Consider the following 13,322-nt stretch of genomic DNA (forward strand, 5'->3'; position numbering starts at 1 on the left):
GATGGAGGCCCCAAACTACCAGATGCATGTTAAATATTGTCAATTAATTGTAAAAATTGTAAATTCTGTACAGTCTGCACTAAACTTGTGCAGGTAAGATCCAGTCCAAAGGCCACCAGTGTTCAACCTCTGGTCTAGAGACTCCCTCACCAGTTCTTGACGTGGTCCTGCACACTGGTCAAGCTTACTGAACAGGACAGCGCCATGTGGTAGGTGCCCACCTGGACGGAAGAGCTCCAGTTCACATCCGCTGAGGAAGCGGGGTTGCAGAATGACCAGAAGTGGGGCCTCATTCCTCAGGCAGGAGAGGAAATGAGTTCCTTCTGGCAGTTCTGGCTTTCATATGGGCGTCAGCCTCATGCTGTATCTCACGTCCTCATTCCCTTACCCGCCTGCCCGCTTACCAGGTTTCTTGTAGAATGTATGGAACAGCAGCAGCGGGGTAAGCAACATAGCAGTGAGCGCCGCCCGCCAAGTGAGAAGGAGCATGACGAGCAGGTGGAGCAGAGCGCCGAGGAGGGAGAGCCAGGGGCTGTACGGGGGTAGGAAGGACACCAGACAGCAGGGAAGAGTGAATGCAGCCTGTCCCTTGTCCAAGCCTCAGTACCACCCACTCTTGCACCCCAGGATGCTCCTCCAAGTCTCCCAGGTCCTCCCAACCCAGGGCCTGACCCCTGCTAACACGTGCCCATACTAACCAGGCAACCACCTAAGGGAAGCAGGGAAACAACCAAAGTTGACAAGGGCATAGGAGCAGAGGAAAAAGTTGGAGATGGTGGGGGTGGTGTTCCGATCAGCTTTGGGAGAGATGAAAGGTCAGGAGGTTGGTCTCCAAATGAGTCATGAGTTTGAGGTCTAGAGACACAAGGAGAGCAGATTCTGGCTTCCTTTCCCCATACTCTATTCCTTCCTCCCCAGTCCAACTTCCATGTACACCACCACCAAGTTAGCAGACGTTTTCCCACTTTTAGGACTAGAGATACAGAAAAGAGGCTTCAGGGTCAAGCCCTAAAAGTCAGAGGTAGGGCAGTGAGGGGCACGAGGGGAAAGGTGATTAATGAAGGCCCACGTGGGGGTGGAGGAGGAGTACTCACCAATAAGGACGAAAACTACAGCAATAAGCAACGTGAACAGATAGCCTCACATACGTTCATGGTTCCTGCCATAGCCTTTCCCAAAAAAGCCAATGACTGGTAGAGTTTATTCTGGCACAGCCACTATAAGAGGGCATGGCAATCACTGGAGAATGGTCCCAGGTAGAGGGAGAATGATTGCCCCCTCCTCCTCTCGAGAGGCAGGAAGGAGCGGGGAGCACAGAGCAAAGAGTCGAGGGAGCTTAGGGATCTTAATGGGAAGAAGGGATGGGAGTAGAGTGCAGTGAGATGCCTGGTAATGTGGGATGGAAAACGGGAGGCAGATGGATGAGAGATACCCTCCCCAAACTTTGCCTTGATGTACCGGCAGACTGAATTTTGCCATGCGAGCTTGGACTGTCAAACACCAGCCAACCACAGTCATCTCCACCTCCCTACATCGTCATCTAACTCCTGGTGGCTTAGACAGACCCCTCTTGTACTCCTCCTCCTCCCAAAATTATACTCTTAGGATGCCCCTAGACTCTACCTACATTTTCTCCTTTTCCCGCCAAACCTCTTGGTAAGATACCAACTCACCTGGAAGACTTTGGGGGTTGAAACAAAGCAGGAAAGGGCAGAGGACAGAATGGCACTTTAGAGTCCGGGCAGCCACTGGGGGGCTAGAGGCAGACACCATCCATGCTCATGGTCTGAGGACAAGGGCAGAGGCAGAAATCAATATTTTCACCTAGCTTTCCCAGAAGTTGCTGGCCATGCTAAATTTTATCCTGTCTTTGAAGGTTTTACCTTGCCCACATGAATCCCCTTGAGTCATTATTGATTTCTGAGCATCTACTCTGTGCCAAGCGATGGGCTAGGTAAGGTTTATCTCTCTCACCTTCCCCTCTGGTTCACTCCCCTGATGGTGATTAGAGAGGGCTATTCAGGCAGGACAGGACCCTTGCTCTGGACAACTGTGGAAATCCTAGCCTTACTGGCACTCTGGCCCCAGGCAGCTCCCATTCCACACACCAACGTCAGTCCTACTTCCTGGAGCTTCTCCAATCATACAGGAGCCTGGAAATGAGATTGGGAACACACATTCCTTTGTGGAGAGAGAATCACATGCCAGAGCAGTAGGACTGTCTAGGCACCACCAGTGCCAGAGGGGGGAATGGAAGGTGTGTGAGGTGGGGAGGGGGACATGCCAATTTTTTTTCTTTTCTTTTTTTTTTTCAGATTTTTATGTATTTATTTGAGAGAGAGCAAGAGAGTGCACGAGCGGGAGGAGGGGAAGAGGGAGAACCAGGCTCTTTGCTGAGTCAGGAGCCCCATGCAGGGTTCCATCCCAGAAGCCTGGGATCATGACCTGAGCTGAAGGCAGACCGACTAAGCCACCCAGATGCTGGGGATGCCGAATTTGATAATCAAAGAACACCACACAATTTTTTAGTGACATGAGGGATGGGGAGACATGGTGAAGGAAGGTGAGGGGCTACCTGCATTTAAACTACTTTTAACGTGATTGATGAAGTCTCTTGCTCATTTCATCACGTATACCCTTGGCCCTCAGAGAGGCAGAAAGCAGGGCTCCAGGTCATTCTGCACAGAAGGTTTACCACTTGTGGCAAAAATCCCCAGGTAGGAAAGTGTGTCTGTATGATGGCAAGGATAGCTGTAGCAGGGTCCTGGAAGCAAAAGTAGAACCCTTAGTGGTAAGAGAAGGGGGCAGGTGACGGGTATGCTCCATACCTCAGCGTGGTTCTCCCCTTGAGGTCTCCAGAGATACTGGTCCCTGTGAGGACCCAAGTGGCTAAGGAGAAGATGGAAAACATGCCAAAGAAACCGCCCTCAGGACCTCACCACTGCGGGACCATATTTCCAAAGAAAACGCTCTTTATGTAAAAGAACAGAGAGAAAAACTGGGTTTTTTAGGGGTCAACTCCTGGCTTCCCTTCATTCAGCCACGCTCATTACCCCTGTACCCAGTTTACTGTCAGTGACTTAGGTTAGGCTGGGACGACTAAGGCAAGATTATAAACCAGCCAGCCCAGCGACTTACAGGACTCTGAGTGTTCTGATGGACAACTTGCAAATGACATACAGAATCAGAAGTCACGGGGTCTTCTCTGGGGAGGCTTGGGCTAATGAGTTACCCTGCTCCAAGGGGAGGTGACATTCTGAGGCATGCATTCCCTTTAATACATTTCTCAGCCAGCTTCCCATTGTCTCACCTGGGTATCCAAAGAAGCAAGTGGCTTGTCAGCTGGGGTTTGTGGGGAGGAATGTTCTAGCAGATAATTGATAAAAGGATCAGGGGAGCACCTGGGTGGTTAAGTCACTTAAGCGTCTGCCTCGGGTTCAGGTCATGATCCCAGGGTCCTGGATCCAGCAGGGGAGTCTGCTTCTCCCCCTGCCCTTGTTTGTGCTTGCATGCTCGCTCTCTCTCTCTAATAAATACATATTTTTTAAGACTTTTGTATTTGAGAGAGCGAGTGAGCGCAAGAGCACAAGCGGGGGTGGGGGGCAGCGGAGGGAGAGGGAGAAGCAGGCTCCCTGCGGAGCAGGGAGCCCGACTGATCCGACTTGGGTTTGAGCCCAGAACTCCAGGATCTTGACTGGAAGGCACCTGAGCTGAAGGCAGACACTTAACCGACTGAGCCACCCAGGTGCCCCAATGAGTAAAATCTTTTAAAAAAGAGAGAGAGAGAGGATCAGGAAGATCATTTGGGCTACCATGGGTGACCAAAAGAAAAAAAAAAAAAAGACAGGAGAAATGAGTGGAAGGGGAGGAAGAACTTCTCCTCCTTCTCCTTACTCTCCTCTCCCATCCTCTAAGTTCCCTTTCCCATGAACCTCTTCCCATAAAGGAGTCTGGCTAAATAGATGTCTTTTCCTTCCTGCCTCAAATTGCAAAGTGTCCCTTCACTTACCAGAAGGGTGGATCTCGGGGCGCCTGGGTGGCACAGCGGTTGAGCGTCTGCCTTCGGCTCAGGGCGTGATCCCGGCGTTATGGGATCGAGCCCCACATCAGGCTCCTCTGCTGTGAGCCTGCTTCTTCCTCTCCCACTCCCCCTGCTTGTGTTTCCTCTCTCACTGGCTGTCTCTATCTCTGTCAAATAAATAAATAAAATCTTAAAAAAAAAAAAAGGGTGGATCTCAAGATTGTAACTATCTGGGAGCAGGAAATGGCATTTCTCATCTAGTAGTCTTGTCTAGTGCTCATCCCAGCAGATCCCTAGAATAAGTCCTTATTTTTCCCTTAAAGAGTTGGCATATGGAGTCTCTTCCAGCGAATCTGTCCAGTTTCAGGTTGGGTCCCTGAGAATCTGCTCTGCCAGCTACACACACACACACCCAATTCCACATCTCCCCACATTTGGCCCTTTCCAGATCTATCCAGCTCTCACAGCCATCCCCTCAGTTACTCTCACCCCCATCTTGACTCCCTGGCCACTGCTTTAGACCTCCACTCCACACTGCCCATTGCCAAGCACAGAAGGACAGTCATGGTCACCACCTGACTCGTTTTCCAGATCTAGGTTAGGTAGCTGCACCCATGCTCCTGGAAGGGCAGAACACAGACGGAGTGGGTTACAGAGACTTTATTGACTGATCTGATGCCTCCACCTGATTCTTAAAATGACTTGTCCAGGCTGGAGTCACCAAAAGTGCAGGCTGCTAGTCAGCCCACTTGGGAAAAGGACATATCAGAGGAGGGGATGAACATTACCAGGAGCAGGTTTGAAAAGATCTCTGTGAAGCCCGCCTTTTGCATAGCCATGACTGACGCGTTGTCCAAAGTGAAGATGATCCACACGGTACCGCCAAGCTCTGGACCCAGGCTGCATGAAACAGGACATAGTGCCACGTGAGAGGAGAGGAAAGAGGAACCTGGCTGGTCTCGCCCCTCCGCCACAAGAAGGCCACCCTCTCACCTGGCTTGTAAGGAACAATCGAGCGTCGCTCCCTGGTTAAGTCAGCCTGTTGGGTCAATCTATGCAGCCTGGACCAATCTTTTTATTGGCCAGGGAATCCACCCCAGCAGCCCTTGGCCTGTCCTACCTTCCAGGGAGAGGGAGAGAAGAGGCATTCCTATCCCATTCCCTAAATTTCTTCCCCATGAAGATACCTAGAATTGCAGTGAAAACCCCAGATTTAGAGGGTCTCGGAGTAAGAAAGAGGCTTTATCCTGGACAGAGGGAGCAGCTGTTGGTGTCCTGCCTCAGTGAAAATGCTTATGGCCCCCCTGAGGACTTTGGTCCCCCCAGCAGCAGAGATGACACCACGTCCCACTGTGGGGTCCTCATCCCAGAGACCTAGGTGAGAGTTAGACTCATCCCGACTCTGAACACACAGTGTTGGGCTTCTTTGTCTCACCACTGACCCCACCTCCGGACGGGGAGGAAATCCCGAGCTGGGGGGTGGATCACCTGTGGTACCTAGCCCTGACCCCTTCCGTTTCCCCTTCCCCTCCGCCCTGGGTGGATCCAGCCTGTTTCTGTGTGGATTTCATGTCAGTATCGATCGCTCCAGGGTCTCAGCTTTATCGTGCACGGGGAAAAAGCAACAGTCAGAGCCTAGAACTGACCCCAAACAGACCCCTCCCTCTTCTGGCCCCATGCTCCCGCGGGTGCGCAGTGCAGACTCTCTTCCCCTCCCCCTCCAGACCCGTCCGGTGAACGCAGCCTTTCTGGCCTGGCACACTCTCCCGATCCCCGCACCCTCCTTGGCTTCCGAATTTGCCTCGCTCAGCACAAGGACGTGACCTACAGGTGGAAGGGAGAAGGAGGTCATCTCGGGATAAGGCCTGGGGGATTGGGTGTCAGAGTTTGGGCACCCGGAGCCCAGTCCCCAAGCCCGCCAGCACCGGCTATAATTAGTCGGGTGGGGCCACTGACCGGTTGAGGGGCAAGTTCCCTCTGCCACACCGTCCAAAGCTGAGAAGGTTCAAGTGAGAGGCAGAAGGAACACTGGTGTCTCAGGAGGGTGACTATCGGGATGGGATGGGGGCAAGCCGGGTGGGATACGCTCTGGCTGCTGAATCCTTACACAGGCTCCTTGCACGCTTCGCTGCGCTTGGTGAAGCCCAGAGCTGGGCAGTATAACCTAGCTGCTCGAGCCTTGGGATGGGGGTGGGGAGTGCGGTTTGAAGTAGGGAGAGGGGCTGCCGCGTGGCCGGGCTGGAGGCAGGGGTTCCTCCGGCCTCTCTGGGTCCAGCTCTCAGCAACGCTTCCTCTCTTCCCTCTTCCCTGCGGCCAAACAGCGGACCGGACCATGAGCGTCTCGGACTCCGCACATCGTTCCTCGGACCCTCTTCCCGCCCAGAAGGACGGCCTCGGCCTCCCTTTACCCGACCGGAGAACTCCCTCCTGGCCTCCTTCCCCCGACGGGGATCCCGGTTTGCCCCCCTTTCCTCTGGAAGAGGCTGTCCCCAGGCCTGTGGCCCCAGGGAACCTTCCCTCTCCGGCCTTGTCCCTAGAGGAAGACGAGGGGGAAGAAAATGAAGACGAAGAAGACGCGGCAGAGCTGGAGGGACTGCGCAGCGAGGAACATCCGAGCCAGTTTTTCAATGAGGCACGGCGGCTTCGGGAGCAGAGGCTGTTGCTGGACGAAGAGGTGTCAGTTGCGGGGCGAGTATACGGGGTGCATCGGGTAATCCTGGCTGCAGTTAGCAGCCTCTTCCGAGACAGGATGCTGGGCGGCACAGGTCCACGACCGCCCCTCAGCCTCGACGTGGCCGCCGGGGCCTGGGAGGCCGCGCTGACCTTTGCCTATGAGGGTTTCCTGGGCCCTGCCCCGTGGGGAGATGTGCTGGTCGTGGCCGAGGCTCTGGGAGCACCCCGGGTGAAGGCCGCGGCCCAGAGGAGAGGCAAGGGGGCTGGAAGCCCCGGGGAAGACGAAAAGCAGCCCAGCCAGGCAGAGGAGCTGAGGGAGAACCTGCGTAACATCGAGCTTCTCTACAAAGACGGCGTGGGGTGTGACCTGGAGCTGGAGGCAGGCGGCTGCCGGCTGCGAGGTGAGGACCAGTGTGGCATGACGTTACTTCAGGTGCAAATGCATGTGTGGTTTGATCCCTACGACAGTGGTTTTGATGCCTGCTGCAGGCAGAATTTCCTTGGGGGTGGCCTTTGGTGCCTTTCCTGACCCACTGAGAGTGAGGCATGCGCAGTTGTGTTGTTTTCGTGGGAGCACTGACAGATTTAAGATGACCCTTCAAACCTGTGGCTTTCCCTGTGGCCAGTAACAAGGAATTTCCAGCCAGCTGGCTGGTGTTAGGAGTACACTCTAAGCCAGAAGAACAAGCAGAGAGTGATTGACTCAAACAGGGATTAACCAAAGGCCCTTCTTGGCTTCTTCTATTTAGGACACAGGAAAGCCGGAGGAATATGGTAGAAAAACTCACAGTGTGTCCTCTCACCTAAGTGTGCTTGACATCTTGGTAGATAAAAGTCCTACAGCTAACAAAAAGGTCTGGTTCTGTTTTGCCACAAATCTTAAGACTACCAGGACACCGTCCTTTGAAGTTAATTGTGCTCATCACCAGGAAAGCTAAGGAGGGTTGGATAAGTTGAGTATTATTCGGATTCTACTAACTCAGTGAGGTACTGGGGTCCAGGAATTTTTACACACGTCATCTCTTTTCATTCTCACTGAAAACTAGTGAGGTAGGTACCATTACCCCTAGGTGCAGGGGAAGAGCGGTAAACTCAGAGATGTTAACTGGTGAGAACCAGGGTATAAGCCGACATTCACTAGCCCAGTCTGCTTTCACGTTCCCTCGTACGCAACCAAACCAAAGACACGTGGGATCTGACACTGGGAGTTGGAATGCAGGCACATACAAATTTAAAATTAGAAGGTATTGATTCAGAGATTATCTAGGTCAGCTTGTATACTTTACTGACAAAGAGAACAGACTTCAAGCCATGTCCAAAGTCACATAGCTACTGCTCATTAGAATGACTGGAACCCAAAGTGCTTCTGGGACTCCCAGAGGAAAAAGCATCCTGTCTTAGCTTAGCCTGCTTTCATAAAAGTACCATAGACTGGTTGGTTTCACAACAGAAATTTATTTCTTACAGTTCTGGAGCCTGGAAGTCCAAGATCAGGGTGCCCCTATGGTCAGGTTCTGGTTAGAAGAGGGCCACCTTCTCATGATATCCCCACTTGGTGGAGGGAGAGGTTATCTTTCTCATGTCTCTTCTTATAAGACAGTAATCCCATTCACAAGGGGTCCACTCCCATACCTAATTACCTGCCAAAGGCCACAACCTACAAATATCACCACACGGGACCACAGCTTCAACATGATTTGGGGGGAGGGGGGACATAAACATTCAATCCATAGCAGATCTTTGAAGTGTTTGTTATCATTTCTGATAGTAGTAGATGGAGGGGGGGATTAGAAATTTCATAGTTATAAAATTCTCTCTAGGGTTTGGAATTTAAACATACTTCTATCCCTGCTTTCATTTCCCTAAGGAACATTCGAACTTAATGTTGGAAACCTGTCACATAAAATTCTAGGGACTAATGATGAGTAGGAGGGGGAATACAAGTAGCTGTGACCCTTTCCCGGTGGCCCTGAGCTATAGGTTGGTTGATTATATGGGAACTGAAATGGCTTACCTGCTTCGAGGAACGCAGATTTTCTCAGGCAATATGTATTTGAAAGCTGTCACTGCTAATCACTTCTTGGGAAGCACCAAGGCACTACCGACTGCTTAAAAAGACAACGGAAAGCCACATCGACACCAGCTGTCCTTTGAGAGAGGCCAGCGTGCCACAGCTGGTCAGAGCAGCTGGAGGTTTATAAGCTTTCCGGGGAGTTCGGCCCTGTTACCTGCCTGAGAGGACTGCCGGCAGTATTCCCCCTTTTTATTACGAAGCACTTAACACAATTAAGAAAACATTAATATGAACACTCAAACACCCATCTCCCCTGCCTCTGAATCACAGCCTCCTGCCGGAGGTCCTCTTGGTTGGCCTTGCTGCTGGTCCCTGACCGGACCGTGGATCACATTAATGCCAACTCAGAACTCACTGGATTCTTAACACTTCTCAGCCCTCCAATAATACTACTTTGTCTTAACTCACCCAGACTTAACAGTTAGCATTTTATGAAATTTGTTTCATCTCTTTATTTGTCACTGAAGTTTAAAGTAAATCTGTGACACTTTGATGATAAATACTTGGGTCTGTGTCTCTTTAAAAAAGGACATTACCATAACACCTTCCGCATGTCTAGCAAAATGAACAATAATTCCTTAGTATTACCTAATTCATGTTGAAATTTTCCCACTTGTCCGAAAATGTCTTTCAGAGCTGGTTTATTCAACCCAGGGCCCCATCCAGGACTATGCTGTGTTCAGATCCACATGCCTCATGCTTCCTTTACTCTGTACAGTCCTCTCTCTCCCTTCTTAGGACTTGACGTAATTGAAGAGACAAGATTAGTTACCTTATAGAATGCTCTGTTTTCTAGATGTGTCTGTGTTTTCTGTCATGGTTTTAACTTGTTCCTTTAGCCTCTCAATTTCCTATAAATTTGAATTGAGAGCTAAAGGTTCAATGAGATTTAGGTTAAATATTTTGGTCAGAATACTCCCTGCTGGAGGCCAAATATCTCAAACTGAGTTGCATTAGGAAGCATATGAGTTTAGGGGCGCCTGGGTAGCGCAGTTGTTAAGCGTCTGCCTTCGGCTCAGGGCGTGATCCCAGCGTTCTGCGATCGAGCCCTGCATCAGGCTCCTCCGCTGGGAGCCTGCTTCTTCCTCTCCCACTCCCCCTGCTTGTGTTCCCTCTCTCGCTGGCTGTCTCTCTCTTTGTCAAATAAATAAATAAAATCTTAAAAAAAAAAAAAAAGAAAAGGAAGCATATGAGTTTAGTGATTTAATAGCATCGGTTAACTGGATGGTTTCTGTGTCACGAGGGCCATGCAGCCGGACATCGTGCCAGTGGGCAGTGAAGATCGGCTCAGACAGCCATGGAATAGAAAATAAATCACTTCCTTTCTCTAGGACTCAGTTTCCTTCTCTTAAAAGGAGCGATTGAACTGGGTGATTTCACAAGCTTCCAGTTTAAAATGTCACAATTCCATGAATTGTACTGAGATGGGGGAGGTGTGCAGAGAAAAGCTGCACCCGGGAAATCTTAAGCAGGAGATGGCAGTTAGTGGAGGTTAGGTCCCAGCCATTCCTGAGTGTGGGACCCTTTTCTAAGTAAAATTGGACTAACGAATGGCTGATGTCAGTGGCTCTTACAGTAGTAAAGGAAAGAACTTTATTTTGTGCACGATAGAGGCCTATATAAGTTGCACATTGCTCTTTGCAGGTTTTTTGTGCCCCCTTTTGGCAAATGCTGTCTATAACATCTACTCAACTTGATTGATCAAGGCTCTTTTTCTAACTGACCTGGATCAAAAAAACTAAAGCAATGTTTATCGTAGTATCTTCAGGCCACTAACAAGAGAGTCGTGCAGGATGCTTGAAAATGCTAGGATACAAACTTCTAGGGTCTCCACCCAGACCTACTGAGTCAGAATCTCCGGGGGTGGGTCCCCGAATCCTGCATTTTAACAAGCACCCCATGGTATTCTGTTGCACACCACAGTTTGGCCTGTAGCCTTGGGTGGTCGGCCCAAGTTGGGGGTGTGAAGCTGGAATAGCGCCTGGCAATTTGCAACACTCTGGATTCCCCTCTGCTTCTCCTTCTTGCAGTGCACCGAGCAGCCCTGGCCTGCGGCAGCGAGTTCTTTGGCGCCATGCTCCTGAGTGGAATGAGGGAATCCCAGGGCACAGAGGTGTCTCTGCACACCATCTCTGCCCAGGACCTGAGACTCCTCGTCTCTTTTGCCTACTCTGGTGTTGTGCGGGCAAGGTGGCCAGGACTGCTGAGAGCTGCCCAGGCTGCTCTGCAGTACCAGAGCTCTTCTTGCCTCGCCCTGTGCCAGAGAGCCTTGGCACGCGGCCTCAGCCCTGCACGTTGCCTGGCCCTGTTCCCCATAGCTGAAGCCCCTGGCTTAGAGAGGCTCTGGAGCAAAGCCCGTCACTACCTCCTCACCCACCTGCCTGCCGTGGCTTTGTGCCCCACTTTCCCTTCTTTACCGTCTGCCTGCCTGGCTGAGCTCCTGGATAGCGATGAGCTACACGTGCAAGAGGAGTTCGAGGCCTTCATGGCTGCGTGGCGTTGGTTAGCTGCCCAGCCCGAGACCGAGGAGTCAGAGGCCAAGGCCCTGCTTCGATGTGTTCGCTTCGGCCGCATGTCCACCAGGGAGCTGCGGAGGGTTCGGGCAGCTGGGCTGCCTCCCCCCCTGCCCCCAGACTTGCTGCATCAGCTCCTGGTAGAGGCTGCGGTTCCGGGTCAAGAGAGGCGGCGGGAGCCTGACCAGGCCCTGGTAGTGATTGGCGGGGATGGGCTGCGATCAGACATGGCCAGAACACAGCCATCCCGAGGCGTGTGGTGGGCCCGGGCCTTCCGCTGTGGCACGGGGCTGGTCCGAACCGTGGAGTGGGGCCGGCTGCCGGCCCTGCCCGGCCCAGGGCGCTTCCGGCATGGGGCCGCCAGCCTAGCAGGAAGTGAACTCTACGTGTGCGGGGGGCAGGATTTCTACAGCCCCTCCAACACCCTGGCTTCGACTCTCAGGTATGGGCCCCACAGAGTAGCTGGCCCCAAGGTGGGCAGCTGAGGGAAATTGTTGGCCTAGCCACCCACATAGTCCCGGGGTCACTCTTCTCCTCTTTTGTTCCGCTGCGTCCAGGTGGGACCCCAGTCAAGAGGACTGGGGGGAGGTGGCGCCTTTGTGCCAGGCTCGGAGCTTTTTTCCCCTGGTGGCCCTGGATGGACGGCTTTATGCCCTAGGCGGCCGAGACGGTGATGTTGCTCTCAACTCCGTGGAGGCCTATGACCCCGAGCTCAATGTCTGGAGGTAAGCGGGGAAGGGGCTGTTTCCAGACATTAGGGAAAGGCTAGGGGACTCGGAAGAGAAGTTGAAGGGGATTTCTGCCTGATCACGTGCCCTATTCTCCCTTAGGCCAGCACCTGCTCTTCCAGCACCACGCTTTGCCCACGCAGCTGCTGTTTTGGAGGGCCGATTGTACGTGAGCGGTGGCTGCAGCGGGGCTGGCCAATACCTGGCCTCGTTGCTGCACTATGACCCCAAGCTTGAGAAGCCAGGGACACTTCTGAGCCCTATGGGGGTACCTCGGGCTGGCCATGTCATGGCTGCTCTGGGTGGCCGGTTGTACGTAGCAGGCGGGCTAGGTGAGAAGGGGGATCTACTGAGCTTTGAGGCCTATGAACCGAAGACTGATAGCTGGACTCATCTGGCACCTTTGCCCTCCCCCCATGTGGGGGCTGCAGGTGCTGCGCTGCAGGGGGAGCTACTGGTGCTGGGGGGCTACAGCCACCGTACTTACGCCCTTTCCCACCTTATCCATGCTTACTGTCCTGGCCTGGGCCGATGGCTCTGCCTGGGAACTCTGCCGAGGCCTCGGGCTGAGATGCCTGCCTGCATCCTGACACGGCCGCCTGTGCAGCGCATACCTTTGGTTCCCACACGGCACCAAACCAAACCTGCTGGGTGAGTAGGGAGCAGCAGTGGATGGGGGGGGCATGAAGGAAGGGATCAGAAACATCATGAGAGAAGGACAGAGATGATAGGGGGAGAAAGAGAAGGCTTTATTCGTGATAGCATTTTCTTCCAGCACAGTGTTTTATAACTCACAAACTGCTTTTGTATATATGACCTTCGCTGAGCAAAAGGTAGCTCCAGAATTCCTAGAAAAGGCTGTTGGAGAGGGGAAGGCAGCTGAGTGCCTGGATAAGGAGAGGAGGCCCAGGAGCAGCTCGACAGGTGTAGGGACCCTGACACCATCATCGGTGGGGAAAGCGCATCTGGCTGGAAAGGCAGTTAAGAAGCTCCAGGAGTCAACATGTAGGGGCCACGAGAGGACAGTCAGGAAAATGATGATTCCGACCCCTGGATCAAGGTGCAAAACATGGAAAGGCCACCCGTGAAAGAGTTTGAGGAGTGTGGGGGAAGGACTGTAATTGTCATGCTCTTCCCTTTTTCAGGACTTGCTCCTTTCTACTCTCCAATCCCTGGGACACCTAAGCCCTCTTGGCAATATTCTTTCTCAGGTAACTTGTAGGCTCAGCCCAGTGTTTCCTCAGCCCATACACTGCAGGCCGCCCCGAGAGCCCCTTGGCAGAAGTCCTTGTCCCCAGCTGGCGCTGCACAGA

The 13,322-nt window shown here is 52.6% G+C and overlaps 1 protein-coding gene across 1 annotated transcript; it reads left to right on the forward strand.

The window, feature by feature from the left end:
* Positions 1 to 6,290: 6,290 nt before the first annotated feature.
* On the forward strand, positions 6,291 to 12,664 carry KLHL33 (kelch like family member 33). Its single transcript, XM_008683666.1, has 4 exons — positions 6,291 to 7,095; positions 10,799 to 11,723; positions 11,839 to 12,006; positions 12,112 to 12,664. The coding sequence occupies exons 1-4, from the start codon at positions 6,354 to 6,356 to the stop codon at positions 12,662 to 12,664; spliced, it is 2,388 nt and encodes a 795-aa protein (XP_008681888.1). The 5' UTR covers positions 6,291 to 6,353.
* Positions 12,665 to 13,322: the final 658 nt, after the last annotated feature.

This window comes from Ursus maritimus, unplaced genomic scaffold, assembly GCF_017311325.1.
Source record: "Ursus maritimus isolate PB19 unplaced genomic scaffold, ASM1731132v1 scaffold_36, whole genome shotgun sequence".
Classification (NCBI taxonomy): domain Eukaryota; kingdom Metazoa; phylum Chordata; class Mammalia; order Carnivora; family Ursidae; genus Ursus; species Ursus maritimus.

Excerpts from the sequence above, each read along its gene's own strand:
- KLHL33 (XM_008683666.1), top strand. The coding sequence starts at position 6,354 with ATGAGCGTCTCGGACTCCGCACATCGTTCCTCGGACCCTCTTCCCGCC. Across the intron at positions 7,096-10,798 it reads AGGCGGCTGCCGGCTGCGAG|TGCACCGAGCAGCCCTGGCC; the intron begins GTGAGGACCAGT and ends TCCTTCTTGCAG. Across the intron at positions 11,724-11,838 it reads ACCCTGGCTTCGACTCTCAG|GTGGGACCCCAGTCAAGAGG; the intron begins GTATGGGCCCCA and ends CGCTGCGTCCAG.